Source organism: Helicoverpa armigera, chromosome 21 (genome assembly GCF_030705265.1).
Source record: "Helicoverpa armigera isolate CAAS_96S chromosome 21, ASM3070526v1, whole genome shotgun sequence".
Lineage (NCBI taxonomy): Eukaryota > Metazoa > Arthropoda > Insecta > Lepidoptera > Noctuidae > Helicoverpa > Helicoverpa armigera.
Window position 1 is genome coordinate 1 of NC_087140.1, and position 23,513 is coordinate 23,513.

General features: G+C 36.5%; 3 protein-coding genes and 1 long non-coding RNA gene across 4 annotated transcripts; 1 reads left to right on the forward strand and 3 right to left on the reverse strand.

Moving 5' to 3' along the window:
- Window positions 1-168: 168 nt before the first annotated feature.
- Window positions 169-1,716, reverse strand: LOC135118335 (ADP-ribosylation factor-like protein 3). Its single transcript, XM_064040070.1, has 4 exons — window positions 1,554-1,716; window positions 1,216-1,476; window positions 796-925; window positions 169-419 (listed from the first exon to the last, which is right to left on the reverse strand). Exons 1-4 carry the CDS (start codon window positions 1,557-1,559, stop codon window positions 289-291), a joined length of 528 nt encoding a protein of 175 aa, XP_063896140.1. The 5' UTR covers window positions 1,560-1,716; the 3' UTR covers window positions 169-288.
- A 213-nt stretch (window positions 1,717-1,929) lies between these two features.
- On the forward strand, window positions 1,930-4,181 carry LOC110381107 (H/ACA ribonucleoprotein complex subunit 2-like protein). The gene is made up of 2 exons (XM_021341316.3): window positions 1,930-2,276; window positions 2,634-4,181. Exons 1-2 carry the CDS (start codon window positions 2,038-2,040, stop codon window positions 2,863-2,865), a joined length of 471 nt encoding a protein of 156 aa, XP_021196991.1. The 5' UTR covers window positions 1,930-2,037; the 3' UTR covers window positions 2,866-4,181.
- A 175-nt stretch (window positions 4,182-4,356) lies between these two features.
- LOC135118337 (uncharacterized) lies at window positions 4,357-10,288 on the reverse strand. Its single transcript, XR_010277521.1, has 2 exons — window positions 10,230-10,288; window positions 4,357-9,720 (listed from the first exon to the last, which is right to left on the reverse strand). It is a non-coding gene; the product is annotated as an uncharacterized LOC135118337 (long non-coding RNA).
- Window positions 10,289-11,000: 712 nt separating this feature from the next.
- LOC135118336 (rho-related BTB domain-containing protein 1-like) lies at window positions 11,001-23,483 on the reverse strand. The gene is given in 19 exon segments (XM_064040072.1): window positions 11,001-11,237; window positions 11,776-11,897; window positions 12,715-12,848; window positions 13,823-13,882; window positions 14,252-14,437; window positions 15,287-15,457; window positions 16,204-16,317; window positions 17,665-17,802; window positions 19,056-19,182; window positions 19,609-19,694; window positions 19,865-20,020; window positions 20,281-20,373; window positions 20,894-21,101; window positions 21,410-21,523; window positions 21,605-21,662; window positions 21,665-21,687; window positions 21,850-21,953; window positions 22,299-22,481; window positions 23,399-23,483. Coding segments are annotated over 19 exon segments (2,214 nt in total). The 5' UTR covers window positions 23,402-23,483; the 3' UTR covers window positions 11,001-11,103.
- Between the last annotated feature and the right edge of the window lie 30 nt (window positions 23,484-23,513).

Genomic DNA, 23,513 nt, shown 5'->3' on the forward strand with positions numbered 1-23,513 from the left:
TCCTTTCACACAGAGGTGAGCAGTAGTGAGCGTTAATCACCATGCTTGAGCAATGCAGATTGGAATTATATTTGTTTCTAAGTGTAATCTAAACTTTATTTATAAGATTACTAGCCGCCCGCTTCGCATAGCATAACAGTATTTCTCCACTATTTAATGTATGTTATTATACGTAAGACCCCTTCTCTTTAATCACTCTATCTATTAAAAAACCGCATGAAAATCAGTTGCGTACAAAGGGACAATGGGACATAGGGACAGAAAAAGCGACTTTTTTGTGGGCATTGACTAATTTGTGGGCGAAGTCTTACTCACCTTGACTCCAGTGCCATCAGTAGCTACACAGGCTTGTATCTGCCAAGTGCGATCCCTTATGAGGTGCAGACCTAGGTGCTGGGCTATCTCACTGGCTGGTAATGCTGTAACAGATTTACAGAGTTCTTGATTGATCTATGGATGGATTGTGTAACAGAACCCGAAAACAATGTAATTTCCTTGCTAATGTGAAATAAAGGAGTATGAAATTAGAAGATATGCTGAGCTAACCTCATAGAAGGAGAAAGAATGAATATTTCCAGTTGTTTATTTAGTTTAAATTTCAAATAGAGCTGAAATCAGCCTTAATAACTTCACTGTCCCACGAGTCATATATTTGATACACACCATTGAGATTAACTATTGTGTCTGCATCGGACAGTGAAGTGGTTATTAAGTAAATTAATTCTAACCATATATTTTTATCATAAAGTAGATTTCATAAAATGCTTAAAGATATACAAATAAAATGTAATTCACCTGTAGCCAAGTCTTGTTTATTTGCATACACCAGCAGTGGTACCACGAACTTGTCATCTTCCAGTAATTCTGCTAACTCTTGACCAGTTTCCTCCAGTCTTTGGTGATCAGAACAGTCCACTACGTAAATCTGTAACATATTTAAAATACACATTAGATACAAAAATAAAATAATCTTTATGTGGTGCAGTCCTAAGTGAAGTAGAGTTTTGCTTGTTCACAGTTAAAGATTATTTATAAAAATAATATTTTTAATGTCCTATTACACCTACACATAGTTATTTTATAGTGATATGTAATGTACTCAATTTTCCATTACGTAAATAAAAGCAGGACCTAATAATAGCCTTTTTAGGATGGCAACCATAGATACACACTTACAGATTTCAAATGATGATGCAAGATAAGTAGAATACTAACCAAAATATCGGTATTTTCAAAATAGTTTCTCCAATACGGTCTTATCTTCCTCTGACCGCCGATATCCCACACATTTAGCTTAAAACCATTGGATAAAACTGATTTAATATTAAAACCCGCTGTGGGAGTGACATGATTCACATCTTCTGACGCCAACTGCTTCAGGAGTGTCGTTTTACCAGCATTGTCCAGTCCAAGAAGTAGCAAACGCAACTCTTTGTCAGGGTTAGACCGCAGCTTTTTCAAAATATTCAGTAGGCCCTAGAAAATGTGACACAAATCATTACAACAGATAGACATTTTTTATCACAAGAATATCGTTATTTCGCCCAATTTACCATCATGGAGAAGATCTTTGGAAGATAGACTAAGTGCAATTCAAGTTTTTGTTACTAAAAATCAATGTTTTTCATCGTAATTAAATTATTTCTTCGCGACTTGCGTGAATTGAAGGAAATTTCAATTTGTTGACATGTCGCCGTTTCTATGGAAACGAAACGATGAGAACGTTCCGTGTTAACTTTATGAGAAAAATAAATGAGGAAAAAAATAAACGATTAAAAACGAAGTTCCCACTAAAAACCAAAAAAAAAAATATTTATTTAAATCATAATATATTACAATTAATATACTTCTTATTTTCAAGCAAGGTGTAAAATGAAACGAAGTTCTCGTTCAGAAACTGGCATGTGATAGAGAAAAAAGGCCAACTGACAATTTCTAGACGTATTCTTCATTGTCAATTTCACGTTGATGGCTTGTAGTGGCGTGCGCACGTGTTTACAATAGAATAAACGATTGAAATAAATAAAATATATCAAAATGGGCAAGATTAAACAGGAGCCCGTAGAACAGGAAGAGCAGGGAGACGTCAGCATTAAGAATGAGCCACAAAGTTACGATGAGAAGGTAGACCACTGCAGCGTGATCGCGAAGCCGATGGCGCCGAAGAAACTCAGCAAAAAGATCTACAAACTAATTAAAAAATCTACTTCACACAAAAACTACATTAGAAACGGACTTAAAATCGTGCAAAAGCAACTGCGGCTGGGAGAAAAAGGGTAAATAAACATGTAATTTTTTTAATTTTGAGGTTATGTCTTGTAAATACGCATTGAATCTCGTTATCAACACCTAAGCATCTTGACCTAGTAAAAGTAGAGCTCTTTTAGTTTATATATCTTTGGACTTGACATCAAAATGTCCAAACTTTTAATCTTCTGCTATACTGAACCCCAACTCAAACCTAAGAACAACGAAGTTAAAGAATAAGTAACATTAGATTGACCCTTCCCATATTGTAACACACCAATTTTAACTCATCCCTATTCGACTCATCCCCTTATTGTAACCACCCAAACCAAACACCAATTTTCATTCTCCAAAAAAGTATTCGACACCAACCTCTTTCTTTCCAGCCTCGTCTTCTTCGCCGGAGACATATCCCCGATCGAGATCATGTGTCACTTACCTGCCGTCTGCGAGGAGAAGGACATCCCGTACTGCTACACACCAAGCCGCAAAGACATTGGTGCAGCTATGGGTACCATGAGGGGCTGTGTCATGGTCTTAGTAAAGGAACACGAAGATTATAAAGATTTGTTTGATGAAGTTAGAGGGGAAATTAAGCTGTTAGGACATCCTATTTAGGTTTTTAAAGACTATACATATAGGGGTTTGTTCTGATATGTATCTCGGTATACTGGCTAGCGTTTGTGATGTCATGAATTTAAGCCATCTTATTGTATTAGTTAGGCTAATGTTCATCGACAACATTAATATCCGTTTTCTTATAACAAGGGTTTACTTTATGGAACACTAGCCGTTTTCCCGCAGTTTCACCCACGTCCCGTGGGAGCTACCGCCCGCACTCTGATAAAATATAGCCTATGTTACTCGCAGATAATATAGCTTTCTAATGGTGAAAGAATATTTAAAAGCTGTCCAGTAGTTTTTGAGTTTATCCATTACAACCAAACAAACAAACAAAGTTTTCCCCTTTATAATATTAGTATACATAAAAATGCATAGTAAATACTTTGCTTTTTTATAAACTGATGTTTATGAAGTCGGTGAATTAGGGCCTAAGAGAAGTGTGATATTCATGTTATGACATACATATGGCTAACAGAAACATGATTCTCAAAGAATTGTTAATTTATGATGTTACTAGCGCTGGTCAGTTTACTGAGATAGATTTCAGAACACAGCTAGCTAGGATATTTTGTAGTTAAAAATGTTGTGCTATGAAATATTGGCAATTTGTAAATTGTATGTGTGCCTTAGTTTTCTATAGTAACTTTGTTGTACAAAAAGATGTATTCTAAAATGGGATTTTCATTGTGTACATATGTCTCTACCATCCATGCATGCTGAGGCCTTTTTAAGACAATTTTAATGAAATGTAATACAATTTTTAGTTGAATACATTGGTAGAATCAATGTGATGAGTATGTAATTTGTTAAATACATTTGTTGAATGCACAAAAAATTATAGTGAGTGTTGTTTTTGGTATTCAACCTTATTTTTTTTTAGACAACATCTTTTGTATGTAAATACCTACCTCAATGTACAGCAAAAAAAATATGTTGGTATTTGTTTCAAAAAGCCCCATTATAGTAGACTATGCCAAAAGATGGCTAGCTAACTAGACAAGTTTTCCTAGTAACTGGTGTTATGTAAATTAATTTCATAGTCAACATAAACTACAAAATATTGTAATTATCATGAGCCTTCCAATTACTATATGATAAGCTGGAAGTAACTGGTTGACATCTTTTCTTATAGTTCTTGCTAGGCTCCTTATAAAGCCTGATAAATACAATTTATTTGACACATATAAATAGTATGAATTAGGTATATTTTTTAAGTTTAGGTTAAGTACAAAATATTGGTTTTCAAGGATTAATATTGTGAAATGGTGTTCTTGTGAACCAAGATTTTTAAATATAGACATTATTACTTATTGAATTGTTTTATTGATCTGAATATGTAACCCTTCCTTAAGAAACCTGCGTAGGTACACTTCAGGCCAAAAATTATGACCATACTCACAAAATCTTTGAGAAATTATTTTTTCTTAATTATTCATCATAAATTCTTGGGGAAATTAATAAAATGGGGAAATAAAACATCAAATATGAATTACACATACATTTAATACACTTATTAAAATCTATGGGTACGTAAAAAATGGCAGATTGTCATTTTACTGACAGTGAAGATTGGCAAAATACAATTACTTTAATTATGCACTAGGATCACTAGAATATCTAAGCTAGAAGTCTAGATTCGCTTTATGGAACACATTTCAGTAGATTTAAGACAATAACGTAAGTTGAGATGTTTTCTTACAATTTTGATGTCAATGAATGTATGAACAATTATAATAGAATATCAAGAATTATTGATTTGGAACAATCGCTGATTAGAGAATTAATTTTAATTGCTGAAAAGTGTAGTTAAAAAAACTTTAAAAGGTCTCTGTTATACTCAGTTATATTAAATCTACTGAAACTTGCTCTCAAATATAATTAGTAATTGAAGCAGTATTTAATTTCATAGATTAACCCTGCTTTTGAATTAGTGCCCAGTAATGTATGAGATCATAGTAAATAATTAAATATTCATTAGGATTGTTGCTCTTATACACTTGCTTGCAAAAAATTGATATTCAGTTACAAATTATATAACTTGGTCTAACGATAATTAGATAATGACTGAACTTGCTGGTAGTGTAATTTTTACTATTATACCATCTTCATGAAAAACCTCGGATTACTCGTAAATTATACATGAATAACTGTAGAGTCAGTCGTTCTAAGGCCCATATTTCCTTCCAACACGAACGTCCATTTCTCATAAAACAATTACATATTTACTTTGAAAATTAAACGTGAAAATTCATTTTAAACAGTTGTTTTAAGAAAACTAACGTGTATTTTATCGGTAAACTTGGTCATGATAATACATAATTAAATCCTTTTCTTTGCAAGAAAGTGCACAATATAAGACAATACGGGTAGCTTTACATGTCATGGAGTTACGGCGTGCTCGGTAAAATGATATCATTATGACTATTAAATATAGTGAAAGTTATAGATAAGAATAACCTGTATGTAGTGGAAAGTGACGATGACATTTTGTACTTCAAATTCTTAGGAGATTATTTAAACTACAAGTACGTATATTGGATTTGTTTTAAGTACAGTATTGATGTAGCAATTTAAGAATACTGGGTATGTTTTTGTGGCCTGAAGTGTAATGATGGTCGAATATGAGATCACTTGGAAAGCTAGATTTAAAAGGTCACACATAATGAGCAAATTGTTAATTTCAAGCTCCCTAAAACAAATCCAACACTTTTATGGCCAGTTTCACAGATTACTGATAAAGTCTCTGATAGCGTATCAGGAACCAGGTTATGTGACAGATAACCTATAACTTTTGCTTTCGCCTCGGATAGGTACTGACAGAAATTATAAGCAGCATTTATCTGGCAGATAGTGTTAACTATTGGAACTAACTGACACTTTATCGGTAACCAGTAAAACAGGGCCTTAATATTACAAAATTTTAAATCTACAAGACGTGTCAAATAAAGTCCGAACTACCACCAAAGCCGTAATCCAATTTAGTTCTTCAAACATCCACTTAAGGTTTAAAATCGTTCGCACAATACGCTTAGTTAAGGCTTAAAGAAATTGGTATTTGGGAACATTGTGCGTGAATTTGGTTTTAGGAAATATGAGCATACATATGCTTATGTAAGGGAAATAAGCTCAACTAGCAAAATGAATGCCGTTAAGTAGCAAGTAACTTATAGATTAATATCATATTTATTACGATGTTCACAAATATGTTTAATTGACTATTGTTACTCATAGGCAAACATTTTGCTAGTCTAGCCACATTTTAAGGTATTTAAGAAATAACAAGGTTTCTTGAAGTCTGAAGAACAGTTGTATATTTTACATAAAGAGCAAGTCAATTCACACTTTTGCTGTTAATTTCTCTCCAGCGAACTTTAGAATTAATAACATCACATTTCAAGCGATTATTTAATTTTCTTCAATAGCATTACTGAATTTTAAATGGCAATACAGCCATTAATAATGTGACTTTAACCTTTTAAAGGATATAAAGAGGTCACATAAGCCTTAGGCGTCACGCCATTGGCTGAATCAAAAACATTATCCTTCAGGGCTGCGCTTAGGCATATCACTCACGCAAACTATATTACGTACCCACTACACTCAACAATCGAATAAATCTCTCAACACACATCACTTATTAGTGTTCGGTCGGCAAAAAAAAACTTGTACCTATAATTAAAAAAATATATTGAAATAGGTAATTTAAAGAAGCAAGGCAATATATTTGCACTTGGTGCACAGGATATGATAAGATCTTTCAACTATGTCGCAAAATACAGTTTTATCGATCCCTTAAGCTTGGGTTTCCTAGGAAAGCGGTGCCGTCATATAGCGGCCGTCTTATTACGGACGCAAATAGACGGTCGTCTTTACGGTGATTACATGTGGAAAGTTCCACGGCCGTTTTAACACACCGTCATAAACTTTTTGTTAGTTGTATCATACTTACTAACCTGTTTTATTTAATATTTCTCAAATTTCACAACACCAATTCTGTTTTAGTTGACTTTTCTATAATCTTTACTTTTTATGTTAGATATTGCCTTCGTGGTTTCGAACGAAATCTATTAAAATTTCGTCGTCCTTGCTGCTCCAAGAGTTGTAACAAATTTTTGACGTTGTTCCGAAAAAAGAAAACACAAATACGTATTAAAAAAGCTTCACCGCTTTCAATAAAACGTTCACCAAACTATCTGACACCGTCAAGACGGCCGTCACGCAAATGGCGGCACCGCTTTTTGAAGTTACGGCGTCAGTTACCGCTCTCTAGGAAACCGCCCCTTTTTGTTTACATAGACAACGTTCTGGTGATGTCTTTCACCGCTGTATTACGGTCGCTATATGACGGCACCGCTTTCCTAGGAAACCAAAGCTTTAGGCTCAAGTTCACCGACAACATAAACGTTCGTTTTTCTTAAAACAACTCTGAAAATTCATAGTTAACAGTTGTTTTAAGAAAACTGACCTTTATGTTGTCGATGAAGCTTTCGCACTTTGAAATTGAGTGTAACCACAGAAAACCTTTGAAATAAAATTAAAAAATATCATATTCATTTAAGTTAATTTTGCCGACCGCACAGAAAAATCTTTGGTTTCGCGTGGTTTGACCGTACTGATCACAGTTCTGATTATGTACCTATCACAGACTACGCCTATCGAACTCTTTGAAGCAATGCCCGTACAACTAATTACTTCAACCTTTGGATATGATTTTGCTGTAGAACTTTTATGGATTCCAAGTAATTCTTGTTGGATTTAATAAGTATACTCAGAATTACCATCTCTGTGTAAAATATACTTGAAACTTAGGGGTGAGTGTACCATTTGATTATAACTACCTATAACCAAACCTTGACCAGCCGGAAAATTGCCACCCATTGGTCACTTGAAAATGGTTGGGTTACCTATCGTTAATGTCAAAGGGTGCTCTCTGAAAGTCTCAAATATTTCTTTGTTCTTAAAGGGATTGGGGAATCTGAATACAGTTTTAAATATAACAATACTCACTTTTGTAATCCAAAGAAGTAGACACTAATAGAAATCAGCTTTAATAATGTATTTTTTGGACAAGCTCAATATTATTTGACTCTTTATAACATTTTTTGTAAAGTTTCTACAGCAAAATCAAATCCAACCATCATCTTAAAAAAAACTCTTAAAATAAAGCTTTTTAAAATGGCGCCTTAATCCCTAAATTACTTACTAAAGTAGGAATAGTGATGTAACTAGTAAAGTGTACAAAAATATATCGATGACATAACAAAATTTAATAGTTTTGATTTTAAAATGTTGCCCAGTTAGAAGGATTGCCAGATTTTAATTAGATTAATAATTAAGAAAACCTTTGCATTGTTTTTGAAACAGAAAGATATGAAACAAAATCTTACTTTATTTTTATTTTGATTAGTCTATTCTAGTGCTGTTATGTAATTAAATTAATTTTGCAAGATAAAACCAGAGCTAAGACATTTTCTGAATAATTTTTAGCTCAGGGCTCAGATTATCAGCAAAAACGCATGATGGCACTATAGTAAATCTCTCTCAAATATTACTTAAAATACCTTTTAGAAGCCACATAGCAGAAGACAAAAACACACACACTCAATCGTGCTTTTTTTAATACAGCAACCCCAACGTAGAAAAATACTCTCAACTGGCAACCCCGGCAGAAAATGGTGATACCATTCTTTAAAATTCGTTCCTAAAGACCCTAACATGAACCTCTACAAGCACCAAGCTACACTACCTCCAAACTGCACTCACTTTTAACATGCTATTTTAAACTTTACGCCTTTGTGTTAAGGACTAAAATAATATATCTTTATGAAGAAAAAAGTAAGATTAAAATAAGAATAACAAGAGCAACAGGGTATTAAGATAGCTTGAAAATTATTATATGATATATTAGCTGAAGATATAAGAAAGTTAAGACGTTGAAATTTTTAAAATTTCTAACTTAGCGATGAAAAGTAAAATGTATTCCTCAACAAACCGACACTTTAGTGTATTCAAAAGCGTTTAAAACGAGACCTTAGCGTTAATAGATTGAGCTCAAATTCGCTTGCCTTATCCGCGCAACTCAATTTATTTATATATTCAATGAAAAATAGACTAAAAACTATGTTTAATAAGGTCGAATATCGCTCCGCGCTTAGTGACCATACTGTGAGGCTGGCGTTATTATATGCAAGTAAAAAAATAAATGCTTACTTATTAAACTAATATACACATACATAATTTGCTTACAAACTGACAACTTACATCTAAAAAGAAGTCTTTTACATTTTAATATACAGATTAAACTTAAATAATTGATTACACAGATAAATGAAATTATATTATGTGCTTAGAATTAAAAGATACAGACATGAAAATTAGCAAAACACAAGTACATAAGCTACCCATAATCGAAAGGCTGAATAAATACCAAAAGTTACCGTGTTTTAATACCAAGACATACTTATCATAACGAACACAGAAGATTTTTTCAGATCTTTTGCAGAATACTTGCGCAATCTAAAAAAATAATCTACTTGAAATTCCCGCATAATCACTAGCTAATACCCCAAAATTAAGACAAAAATAAATTTTGCGCAAAAATTGCGCTTACTTGCGCTAACTTGCGCAACCAAAATCCATCTTTACTAAAGATTTTCAGATGTAAATACGCCATTTTCGACACCAGCCTCCTACCCGAACCGTGTATTACATAGTATTTATTTAATTAGTGCAACGACAACTATTCTAGTGAGCAGTGTTTAAGTGTAAACGTGGAAAAGTATCAATATAGTCAGTATTGTGCTCATGAAGCACATCGATACTGGCAGGAGCACCGCAAAACGGAGGGACCTGGAATATAACATTACTTTTAGATTTCAGAAATTTGTATTTTGACTTGAGTTTACTGTAACAAATATTTGAGCCTGAGGTAATCTTTGTGAAGGTATAGCAGATTTAATGTTTTTTTTTTCTAAGTCTTCAAAGTTAGTTGGAGTTTTCGGCTCTTCTCCATAAGACCAACTTTTTGGAACCGTGCAACCAATGTGACATTTCACAGAAGACGTAAAAAAACACAAGACTTTGAATTCTGCTCGCATTTTTTCCACACAGAACATAATTTTTGGGAAACATTTCAGTTAGTTAATCATGAAAGTCGTGCTTTTGCCTTTGTTTGTTCAAAGAACACCTGTCAATAAAACAGCCTTAAAATTTACTCTACTATTACATCACATACCTCCAGTAAGGCAGATGTCAGAGGGCGGCTGTGGGTGCGGGTGCGGGGCCACGTGCGGGGCGGTATGCGGGGCACTATGCGGGGCGGTGGCAGACCGGCACAGTGCTGTTGTTACATCACATACCTCCAGTAAGGCAGATGTCAGAGGGGCGGCTGTGGGTGCGGGTGCGGGGCCACGTGCGGGCGGTATGCGGGGCACTATGCGGGCGGTGGCAGACCGGCACAGTGCTGTTGTTACATCACATACCTCCAGTAAGGCAGATGTCAGAGGGGCGGCTGTGGGTGCGGTGCGGGGCCACGTGCGGGGCGGTATGCGGGGCACTATGCGGGCGGTGGCAGACCGGCACAGTGCTGTTGTTACATCACATACCCAGTAAGGCAGATGTCAGAGGGGCGGCTGTGGGTGCGGGCGGGGCCACGTGCGGGGCGGTATGCGGGCACTGGCGCGGGCGGTGGCAGACCGGCACAGTGCTGTTGTTACACATCACATACCTCAGTAAGGCAGATGTCAGAGGGGCGGCTGTGGGTGCGGGTGCGGGGCACGTGGGCGGTATGCGGGGCACTATGCGGGGCGGTGGCAGACCGGCACAGTGCTGTTGTTACATCACATACCTCAGTAAGGCAGATGTCAGAGGGGCGGCTGTGGGTGCGGGTGCAGGGCCACGTGCGGGGCGGTATGCGGGGCACTATGCGGGGCGGTGGCAGACCGGCACAGTGCTGTTGTTACATCACATACCTCCAGTAAGGCAGATGTCAGAGGGGCGGCTGTGGGTGCGGGTGCGGGGCCACGTGCGGGGCGGTATGCGGGGCACTATGCGGGGCGGTGGCAGACCGGCACAGTGCTGTTGTTCACATACCTCCAGTAAGGCAGATGTCAGAGGGCGGCTGTGGGTGCGGGTGCAGGGCCACGTGCGGGGCGGTATGCGGGGCACTATGCGGGGCGGTGGCAGACCGGCACAGTGCTGTTGTTACATCACATACCTCCAGTAAGGCAGATGTCAGAGGGGCGGCTGTGGGTGCGGGTGCGGGGCCACGTGCGGGGCGGTATGCGGGGCACTATGCGGGGCGGTGGCAGACCGGCACAGTGCTGTTGTTACATCCGCTCCTGCTGAACTGTCGCGACGGACCTTGCCTGAAAAGACATAAATTATCGTATGTCTTGTGTTCACTAACGTTATAAAGGCCTTCTGGCCATTTTACCGCTCGTATGCCGGTAATTATAAGACAATAGAAAATCTGCGTTCAATACAAGGGATGAAAAATGGTATTTGTCTTGTATCACATCCAGAAGAGGAGATTAAATGAAAAGACATAGGGAATAGAAAGAATTCTAGTAGGTAAAGGACCTTCCTAAAGCATTTGATTTAGTGGACTATGACTTGTATTTTCAAAAAACTTAGTATTACAGCATTTATTTTACACTGATCTTTCTTTAATTTTCCCTAGTTTAACAATGACTGATAATTTTGTTTTAAAAAGCCAGTTCACATCATCTAGAACAATAGTTACATAGGGAGTTCCTCAGGGTTAAATACTGGGACGCACTATATAAGTTGAAACTAAGGAAAGTATTATCCAAAGATAAGGCAATTTATTATACGTAAAAGTGGGCTTTTAAAAAGAACCTGAATTTTATGGCATATTATATTAAATATTCAATAGTTACTTACTAGTAAAGCACAAACATCCAGTCTGTTGATTAGCTTGTAACGAGGTATTGGGTCTCAATTCTTTCTGCTCTTTACTCTGCTCGTTCACGCACTTCTGGTAGTAGTCGAACTCTTTCACGTACCTGAAAATTACCACTATCATTAACAAAAAAATACCCGAGACAATTTTAATGAAGAAACTATAACGTGTGAAATTCTAATTTATAAATTCGAATATTATGTTATTAAATCGGGGGCATAGGTTGAGATATTTAATAGGACGTGGAATTGTGTAAACTTGGACAATAATACTGTTTCTTGCGGTTTCACGCCTGTCTGTGAAAACGTGGCATTTTAATGGTAAAATGTTTGTAATTAATCCTGTATAAAATGTTAGGAAATACATGTAGTGTTAATTCCGCGGAAATGAATATAAAAAGTAGCACATGCATGTATGATAGTAGTACAAGTCCGAGCTTCGATTTATTGTCTCGCGGAATTAACGGTACATATTTTTTTTTACATGTGATTTGACGGATTACTGCAAAGTAACACCTGATTCAACAATCTTTCATCAGCCCTAGTAGTTTAATTTATATAAGTATATATTAGCTTACATACATAAAATCTTTCCTATTTATAATGAAACTATTACCATGGCTAGAAAGAGGTCGAACTAAGAAAATGCGGACTAATTAGAATCACTACTTTTATCCCTATGGTCACGCCTAGTGCGCTTAAGTTCTTATCGTTGACGTACAAAAGTTAAATATGTGGAACGTTTCGAATGATTTTGCGTATTCCGTTTTCCCATCAACGGGCCCTTAAAATTCAACATCAGACGATTCAAATATCTTTGATTTTGCTGACCCCGTAGTCGCTGGCATAAGGGACAGGATCCGCGTACGAAGTCGCGGGCAGAAGCTAGTTTATAATAAACACTGAAGACATGAATATTACCAGACGGGCGGCCAGCGGTTGTCGGCGAGGTAGTCGCGGCTGGGCTGCGACAGATGTCTGGCGCGGCACACGCGGTCGTAGGCGCCGCACAGGCGCCACGTGCACCACTCCGCTAGCTGCTGCGCGTTGTGCAGCTGGACAACAACAACAATTGCGCTCAAATTCTTGACCATTAAAGGTTTTGCGCAAATAAAAAGTTATTGCGCATCTTTGCGCAAAAATTCTGAAGCGCATTGTTGCGCAAAGTTATATCTGAAATAAAATTGACCACATATTTGTGCACATGCTTTTCATATAAAATCTTTGCCCATAACTCTATATAAAGGGTGATTTTTTAAGAGGTATAGGATTTGATTTTCAAAAAAAACACAAAAAATTTGAAAAATTTGATGAAATCTTTATTGGAATCGATAGAACGATCAATATAATTTAATGTTTGAAGATGATTTCATGCAAATGCTGGCCGCGGCTCCGGTTTAGATGTCCCATTCGCAAGGCCCAATTTCGGCACTCTCTCCAACATATCAGTCGGTATATTACGAATAAAAGCTTCAATATTGGCTCCCAGTGCGTCAATCGTTGCTGGCTCCACAAGAAATAGTCCAAAGGCCTAGATCACACGATTTAGGCGGCCAATTGACGGGCGCAAAACATGAGATAAACTGTTCACCGAAGGCGGCTCTCAATTAGGCCATTGTTTCGCGTGCCGTGTGGCATGTGGCACCGTCTTGTTAATACCACATGTCAGGCATGTCCAATTCTTCCATTTTGGGTAAAAAAAATCGCCAATCATCACACGGTAGCGCTCGCCATTCACAGTAACGTTTCGGCCATTGTCGTCTTTGATAGTAAAATTCAATCATTTGCAAGCGTTGTTCCTTCGTAAAACGATTCATGGTTAAATTATAGACCATACTGAACAAGTTTGACAATGACACAAGACACGATTCACGCGTGATCTGCCAAAAACAGTGGTGCCAAAAAGATACCAGCAAAAAAATCACCCGTTATAAAGAACCCATTCACAACAATACGCAAAAAAGAAAATCTCGCTTCAATAAATTGAATAACCAATTAAAGTTCAAACAAAAGTTAAGTTAATGCTTACCTTAACAGGTTCTAGTAGCGACAGCGCTATTTCAACAACTTGGTCATCATCACACACACTCTGAAAACAAAATAACTATCACTCTAATTTAAAGATTTGGAAGGAGATTTATATCGTCCGTGTCACAAAATAATTACTTAATCTTGGGTTGGAAACAAGTTTTCTTTCTGCACGACTTTTAATATACTAGCTATAAACTGTAGGTCCCGGCTATCGTTAAACATCCTTGGCAGTCGTTACGGGTAGTCAGAAGCCAGTAAGTCTGACACCAGTCTAACCAAGGGGTATCGGGTTGTCCGGTTGAGGAGGTCATATAGGGCACTCGCTTCTTGTAAAACACTGGTGCTCAGCTGCATCCGGTTAGACTGGAAGCTGACCCCAACATAGTTGGGAAAAGGCTCGGTAGATGATGAAGTAAGTTTTACCAACCTGTCTCTGCTGCAGCTGATCTATAACCCTGGCTTCCACCAGATTGACGAGGCGGTTCATGCACAGCCTGTTGGCCAGCTCCAATAGCTCGAGGCATCTTGTAGGGTCTACTGCGGGAATCTTATCGCTGTATATGTAGCATAGTAGGATGTGGAAAGCGTACATTTTCACGCCGGGAAATGATATCTGGAAGTTTAATAGATTAGGTGTTGCTTGCCGTTTTCGCGTTATCTTTGTTTTTTTGGCAGTATACAGCGCATTGGGTCAGTAAAAACATTTTTGTCCTCTCCGTTTATGTATGAATTTATTATATGATTTGTAGTCTTTCACAAATTCAACATAATTTTGTGCCATTTCTACCTATTTCTTATTTGGTTTATCTACAAGTACTTGCAATATTTTATGGCACTATGAAAATATTTGAGGCTATGAGTCGAAGCTTTCGAAACTATCCTTAGTTTTGACTAGGGAATTTTTAATTAGCCAATTGGAAAAATGTTACAGTACCTATTTGGTACGGTGTAGTAGCCAGTCTATATCGTTATTTTTGGAAGAGAACATCAATACAGTATTTCAAATATCGGTACATTAAAAGTGCAGTCACATTTAATTATTGAGTGAAAATTGACAAAAAGCTAGACACAAGATCACATCCAAATTCCAAACTAATTTATAAATGCGAAAATAACTCGATCTCTCTACCTTTTCTTCACACCTAAATTATAGAACCGATTTGTGTGAAATTTACAGGTACAGACATCGGGAACTATGTGGGTAAAACCAAAAATCTGCCAGAAGTCACTATTCCACGCAAACGAAGTTGCGGGCCCACGACTTCGTCTGCGCAGGTTTAGTATTTCGAACAATATGTTTACAAATTGTAGCCTATCTGTTATTCTGATGTATAAGCTATATTATTGTAAAGTTTCATTAAAATCCATTCAGTAGTTTTTGCGTGAAAGAGTAACATACATCCATACATCCATACATACAAACTTTCGCATTTATAATATTAGTAGGATAGGTAGCAGTCACCACTCTAGAAGTGCTTTCCCTAAAGTGTCCCTGGAACATGGCCTTCATGGGGTCACACCGAGCCATGAGCGCGGCGCGGTGCGCGAGGTGGATGCCGTCGTCCAGGTCGAACGTCACGTCCGCGAACTGCGCCCGCTCCACGCACATGTCGCGGAGACGCCCGCCCAGAGGCTGGGGGGAGTGGAAAACTTACTTTTAACACTCAGATTTAAAATATGAGCCTTGACAGTCGTTACGGGTAGTCAGAAGCCAGTAAGTCTGACATCAGTCTAACCAAGGGGTATTGGGTTGCCCGGGTAACTGGGTTGAGGAGGTCAGATAGGCAGTCGCTTCTCGTAAAGCACTGGTACTCAGCTGAATCCGGTTAGACTGGAAGCCGACCCCAACATAGTTGGGAAAAGGCTCGGAGGATGATGAGGATGATTTAAAATATGAGCGTTTTTATTAAAAGATGCTGTTTAATTTGGAGGTCGCAGACAGGGCCCCTAGACGATGGGAAAAAAGAAAAGTGCTTTCTCAGTTTCTACTTAAGAGCCGAGGTATTTTAGGAATTAACAAAGCTCTAGACATTGCTATCTTTAGTATAGAATGATAGCCTCGACTGAAGTCCAAATTATACTTCTTGTAATCGAACCATGTTGAAAAGTTTCCTTAACTAAAAGGAAATATCTATTATATTACCAAGAATCATATAGAAGATTTTTGTTGTACATTAAAACGACTGGATAAAAAGTGCTCGTGGTATTGTATTATAAGCTGATAATTTAAACGGATTGTAACAAATGCATCTTGAATAGATTTAAATCTAAGCTTCATTTAATATTCAAATTTTGACTTATCCTGTACTTTAATATCCTTTTATTTTAATAATGGTCAAATTATGTAACTTAAAAATATATTCTGTTTTCACAACTCACCGTATGAAACTGCAGCATAAACCCCTTGTCGAACAACAGATGCTGGTCCAGTATGAACTGACTGAGCTTCGTGAGCTCGTGGAAGCCCAGCAACTCAGCCGCCTGTCTGATCTCCTGAACAACACCGTATTACCGTCACATAAGGTTGCTTTTGTGTTGCACTGATGTTCGGACCGCTTCGGAACTATTCGGGAAACTTCGGAAACTTTTAAAAAGAGCTGTTTGACTGCTATTGAATCAACCAATAAGTAATAGGATTGTTTACGACAATTTCTCTTTTTAAACGAATAGTAATTGAATGACTTCTTTACGTAAACAGCAACAGGCTTCAAATATTCTTAGACAATTTAAGCAAAAGCTTTCCAGCATCCATTAAGACCCAAATTAACCGACAACTTAAGCATTCGTTTTTTCTTTTAAAAATTGTTTACTTTGAAAATTCAGCGTGAAAATTCATAGTAAACAGTTGTTTTAAGAAAACTGACGTTTATGTTATCGGAGAACTTAAGCCTAAGATTCGATAAAACTGTAATTTGTAAAAGTGTATGTAAATAATGTAGCTAGCAATAATTTATGGTGATAATATCTAATGAATATTATTAAAATAATAATAAAAAAGCACTACACTTTCTTAAGATTTATTTTTCAATTTTTTTTTTTTTTACTTTTTTTATAAAAATATGTGAATAAACTTGACCTATTATAACTTGAGAAAATGTAGCCAAAACATAATATGTATGATAAACTACAAAGAAATACATCCACAAAAATACAAAAAGGGTGCTGATTTTTTTTTATAATAATAATAATGGTCGAAATTAATAATTATGAATTTGTTTTAATGGTATAATTTATTGCAATAACATTTACCAGTAATAATCCGATAGCAGCTGACTGCAAAACATTTTTGTTATTATAAAATTATTAATTTTATATATTTTTATTTTGCAATATAATTTATTTGTAGTGGGTAATACATAGAATAGAAAAAGCACAGTAGAGTAGAAAAATATTAAATTTAAATAAATTAATGTAATTAAAAAGCTGTCTCTTTATTAAAATATTAATAAGTACTCTTCTTCTGATATTTTTTATTAAAAAATAGTTTTTAATAAAAGGACAGCCAGAAAATAGCCGGAGTCAATTAAGAATAATTTATAAATTACTCGAATACACATAATAAAATATAAATATATTTAAATACTTATACAAAGCTAAAGCTTATTGATTTAATTTAAAATTGAAAAACAAGTGGTATAGCGAAGAAGTCATGGATTATCCCGTTTTTTAAACCAACTACAAGTACGTAATTTTTTAATAAATTCCGCAACCAACAATAATTTGTCACACTTTAAAATACAAAATGGCGGTCAACTGTCAGTCACATTTAAAATTCGAACACACCATAGACTTTGTCACCATATCACAAAGAAATCCTACAGTTTTTAAAGTCTTACTAACCTGCTGTTTGAAAGCACTGCTATCTAAAGCCCCCGTGTAGATAAAGTTGATAATTTCTTGCATAACATTTTGAGAAATGAGTTTGCTCATCGTCACTATGGTTTGAGTTTGGGAGGTGGCATGTTGGATCTTGTCGCACTGGAATTTGTTAGGAAATAATTATTATTTCATGTCCCTTGACGAAGAGGATAAAGGGAACATTATTTACCGAGCTCAAAGCTGCATATAACATAGCTTAATGAAACTTAATACAAATGAAGATTGGCATAAAAATATGATCGCAAAATTGGTAAACATAATTAAGCTTAAACCATGGGGAAAAGTCAGATATGACTTTTGACTGAATTAGGCATCGTTCAGACCAAACGTATTGTCGGCCGCTGACTGTGAGCGCGCGTTACGCAGTTTATTGCTTTTCCATATATATTGAAATTGTCGTTCACACCGAACCGACTATACGCTGTTACGTCGTCTGTTGTAGCTGACTCTCAGTGGCCGATTATTTTACTACGCGACTATGCACGGCGGACGCGGATTGGCTACGCGGACGCAGTTGCCGAATAGCGCCGCTCCGCCGCGTACGCACCGTCGCGCCTCGGTACAGCACGTCGATAATTAGTGTCCCTTTTATATAAACTTACACCTATTAAACATAGTAACTCATCGAATGTTTTACTGTCATACGAAAATATTTCTTGAACTTATTTGGATAAAGTCTATATTCGAAATATAAAGTATGAAATTGACCAAGAAAACCTCTCTTCTTTAAGGGATGTACCCACAATCTCTTCTTTTTATTATTTTCGTCTTCCTCTAGAGCTTCGCAAATGGCAACTTTCTGAATGCGCATCATTTAATTGAAATATCAGTAAAACGTCTGATTTGAAAAAAATAAATTACCTACGCTAGTTTTATCGTTTATAAAATACTACGAGCAACTTCAAATACTGAGCCCTTTTATGTGTAGAATAGTCAGCCGCTCAGCGTACGCATCTAGTGTGAACCTACAAGAGCCTATTCTTTGTTCACACATGTAGCGCATCGTACGCTATAGCCTATTGTCGGCTTGGTGAGTACGCGTACTGCAGATTGAGTCGACGTTCACACTGGGGCAGACAGTGAGTATACTCACAGTCAGCGGCGGACAATACGTTTGGTGTGAACAATCCTTAGTATATTATTATGTATCTATTTTCTGTCATAGATCAGTATAAAGCAGTCCTTTACTCATTAGTCTACCTCTAGGTATACCTATTATGTAAAATATTGTCACTTGTAAGTTTCACAAAAAAAATTACTTGCTGTGCCGATCCCGAATAATATATTGAGCTAAAGACAGGGTAATGATCATAATTATGATATAAAAATAATTATAAATATATAGTCTACACCTTAACAACTCTGATAGAGTTGATAGCAGGATGGTTGACTTCCCGGTATAAGTCTGGGGGCTTTTTACAGCTGTCACTGAGAGGCAGGATCTGGCATGATGACCTCCGTTTTATCTGATCCCATACTCTGCGAAATTAAGTAAATTACTGTGCTACTTGTTTTAGTTTACTCTTTGGGGTTTAAAAGAGGGGTGTTATATGATTGACCGCTTAGGGATTTGGGATAACTAATCGAGAAAGTAGATTGCAACGAATAAACGAGCAATATTTTTTAAGGGATCTCCCAAAAAGGAGGAGGTTCTCATTGCGGTTTTATGTTTGTTCGCATAAGCCAATCGATTTGAAGATGTTATCTTGTATAGTTCCCAAATGGTGCCATAGCCACCAAGTTCAGAATCTGATGAAGAAAACCCTGAGAAATTTAGACCAACTCTTGAATATTGTATGCATCCACTTCTCGAGGAAACTACTTTCCACAAATGGATAAAAGTAGCCAAAATACTAATACTCTGATACATCCTGATATGTCTACAATTGGGTAGTATGTTCCTACCTCATCTGCTTCGCCTGGTCCTGTCGTATTAAATACTCGGTGTCCTCATTGAACTCGCCCGTTGTTGCCTCACCCATGCTGCTTACCTACACCAAAATAACACAGCTTTATAAATATCTTAAACGGCCCACCAAAATCAGTCTACGAAAATATTTAGCATATTTATTTTTTCTCTGAATTGAGCTGATTCGACCGACCATATATGAAAGCTGATTCAGCGGACTCCTACTTCGCTTATTTAACTAGTATCTCTTACCATGCTGCTCTCGCTGGAACTCCTGGCCAGTTCAGCAGACAGGCTGACGCAGTCGCTGGTCAGCAGCCGGTGGAAGGCTTCGCAGGCGGCGGCCATCATGAACCGGTGCACTGGGAAGCCTTTCGCCCCGCATATTATTACCATGTCTGAGAAATACTGTTGGGAAAAAAAGGTTGATGTTAGTTCTTGGGAGATGTGATGCAATTTTTTGTGTCTATGGCTAGAAAAAACCAGAAGATCGTTATCTTCTTGTTTGATTTTTTTTCTCTTGAAATACTGACCTGTAAGATCTTCTTTAAATGGCAAAAAAGCTGAAATATTTCACTTCGGGAAAATATTCTTTACATTAAAGATATGCCTAGCCTTGATTTTTTAGAAAGTAGGAAAAACATGAAATTGCAGAACAAGCAGTTTACCTGTTGTCGTAATAAGGTAGTCATGTTTTCCAGATAGGTGCTGTTGACGACCACTACTTCAGGCTCCATTGGTCTCGGAGGTCTAAATGGTGCCTGAGAACAACAAACAAGTAAATATTGTATACCTACCTAAATCAAGAAAAAACTAATTCTGAACTGTATCTAAATCAATATTGAAAGTTATTTATTTCATGTCGATTTCTACTAATACAGCATAGAATATTAATAACATTTCTTTACATTACATACACACAAAGGCACACCCTAGCAAATCAGATTGACAATTACAGATCTTGAACTTGAATTTCCTTCACCAGTAACATCCATTTTAGCATTTGCCTAATTTCAAACAACCTGTAGATATCTATATACATTCTTTGAAAAATGTCATTCAATATCCTTGACAATCGTTACGGGTAGTCAAAAGCCAATGATTCTGACACCAGTCTAACCAAGGGGCCTGGGTAACTGGGTTGAGGAGGTCAGATAGGCAGTCGCTCCTTGTAAAACACTGATACTCAGCCGCATTCAGTTAGACTGGAAGCCGATGCCAACATAGCTGGGAAAAAGCTTGGAAATGATGATTCTTTGAAAAATAAACGATTTCTTTTACCTGCAATAAAGGCCTTTGAACCCTCTTAAGGTTGGTCATCCAGAACCTCTGCTGTCTCCTAGCTATGAGAGCAGCCCTGATGGCATTCTCGAACACCTCGTTAACTCCATAGTAGGTGAACACTGATGTTTCATAGTAGTATATGCCGAACTCGTGAGCTAGGGCCCGGCCTTGGTCCGGCATTACTAGGTCACTTTTTCTTGGGGCCCTAGAAATGTAACAATAGCGTTTTATTGAATACCAGTTGCCAGATTAGAAATACAAAATTATTTTTTTTGCAGATAAAGCTCTTTTGTAATATTAAAAAGCAGTCAAATTCAAAACACAGTTTTAAAAATAAAAATTAAATGCATTTTACAATCAATGACATTAACTATTAATTAAAAAGTCCTAATAGATTGTTTATTTACCGTTCAATGTAAACTCATGCTTTAAAAATATGGTGGCAGTAAAAAAATCGTTGGAATTATTACCTTCCTACATGGATATTGTTTAATAATGACAAGAACATCTTACCTGATGAAAGGACTGCGGTCCTTACAGTAATTTAGATAGGTTTCATCTCTATACATGTAGCGCAGATCATTCTTACATCCCACTAGTAATATTGGTGTGTTCGGACAAAACCGTCTGAAATATGGACAAATATTATGATACTATGCCTTTATATAATTACTACATAAATTACAAAATTCTGTGATGAAATCTCACCTAATTTCAGGATACCACATAGCTCCACAATTCCTCAAAGATATAGGGTTTGTGATGGAAAACATAAAAGAACCACGTCGGACCTGAAAAATGTGAATTGTTCAGAAAATTTTCATACATAAATCTTTCATTAGACTAAAAATCCAATCAGAAACGAATAACTCAGTTTAATTTTTTTACAGAATTGTAATTTTTCCAGAAAATATATTTTATCAGGTCTTTCAGGAGGGAGTCTATATTCTTACCTTCCATAGGCAAACCTTCTGTCCTTTTCATGATCACCAAATGTGTCCCAAAGACGAAGGGACACATTCACACCGTCTACTACTTCCCAAGATCTTTCTAGCACCTACATAAAGAAAATAAAATGTTCAATCTTTTTTATAGTATGCTATGAATATCTAATGCCAATTGATTATACAATCATTGCTAATAGTTTTTTGAAGATATAATTATTATCTACTAAATGTTACAGCGTCACTTAATTGAATTTTATTTAAATATTCTGAGACTTCCAGAAAAAGAAAAGCTTTACATTACCTTTAAGTAAATTGGTATAATAATATGAATTAATTTTGGAATTGTAGGATTATGATTCTGGAGGCATCTATTTGTTTACATCTTTTAAGAATTAAAACTAGACTTTATACTATTGTTAAAATAGGTCCTAAATCTGTACTTAATCTAAACTCACATCCTTATAAATCCGGTACTGATCAATAGCCCACACAGTTGGCACATGGGTAGTCATCAACTGCGAGAGAGACACGTGTTTGTTGCACGCCCGAGCACATATCAGGCGGGTCTTGCCGACTGCTGTGTCTCCGACTACAACACATTTTACCAGCTCCTGGTGGGGCTGCTCGTTGTCCATTATCTGAAAAGAATATTTATGAATAAGGGATATAAAATAATAATTTTGTAAGTTTGTATGTACTTTCTAAGTATATCTTAGACACCAATGACTGTTTTTCAAATGGCATGTTAAACTGTAGGTCCCGACTGTCATTGAACATCCTTGGCAGTCGTTATGGGTAGTCAGAAGCCAGTAAGTCTGACACCAGTCTAACCAAGGGGTATTGGGTTGCCCGGGTAACTGGGTTGAAGAGGTCAGATAGGCAGTCGCTTCTTGTAAAGCACTGGTACTCAGCTGAATCCGGTTAGACTGGAAGCTGACCCCAACATAGTTGGGAAAAAGACTTGAAGGATGAGGGGACATAAATGAAGTGGTATGTAAAAAATTAAACAACCACAAGTTTTTAATTGGGACCCAAGTCAAAAAGTTAAGTTCAAACCAAATATACTTCCTATTGGTGTAATGTTAATTTTAAATATAAGTTCTGTAAGCTGTGACGTTACCTCTCATAAAATAAATAATTTAATAAACTTGGAGTATTTGATAAGTCTAAAATAATCAGAGATACCTACGATATGTTTTAAATGTAACATCCCTGACCATATTAGTGCATGTTTTTTTAAAACAACATTCTTATATGTTTTGTAGTTGATTACAGAGTGATCAAACAATGTTTAGAACATTCAAAAAGTCAGGTAGGTACCTGAGAGCCATTCATAAGTCATTAAAAAAGAACAGAAAAAAAAATACAAATGAAATGTAACTCAAACTAAAGCAAATATTTTATCAGGTGGATGGAAATATGCTTACCAATAGATGGAACAACGCATATTTAAAAAACTGGGTTTCACGGAATTTATGATTCTAACTTTTTGCTTACCTAAGTTAATTGTAATATTAATTCGAGACTCGGAATAAAAACATTACAGATGTCTAACCATTATACTTTGCCTCCGAATTCTGGAGTTAGCTGATAGAAACTTGTATAAGAGCTTATAAGCATTTTCATCAGCTCAAAGACATCCAAATTACGAAATCCTACTAATATTATAA

What these genes read in the sequence shown, in the direction of transcription:
- LOC110381107 (XM_021341316.3), top strand. Translation starts at nt 2,038, where the DNA reads ATGGGCAAGATTAAACAGGAGCCCGTAGAACAGGAAGAGCAGGGAGAC. An exon ending in CTGCGGCTGGGAGAAAAAGG is followed by an intron (nt 2,277 to 2,633) that starts GTAAATAAACAT and finishes CTTTCTTTCCAG; the next exon opens with CCTCGTCTTCTTCGCCGGAG.
- LOC135118335 (XM_064040070.1), bottom strand. An exon ending in TTGAAAATACCGATATTTTG is followed by an intron (nt 926 to 1,215) that starts GTTAGTATTCTA and finishes AATATGTTACAG; the next exon opens with ATTTACGTAGTGGACTGTTC. An exon ending in TAAACAAGACTTGGCTACAG is followed by an intron (nt 420 to 795) that starts GTGAATTACATT and finishes AATCTGTTACAG; the next exon opens with CATTACCAGCCAGTGAGATA.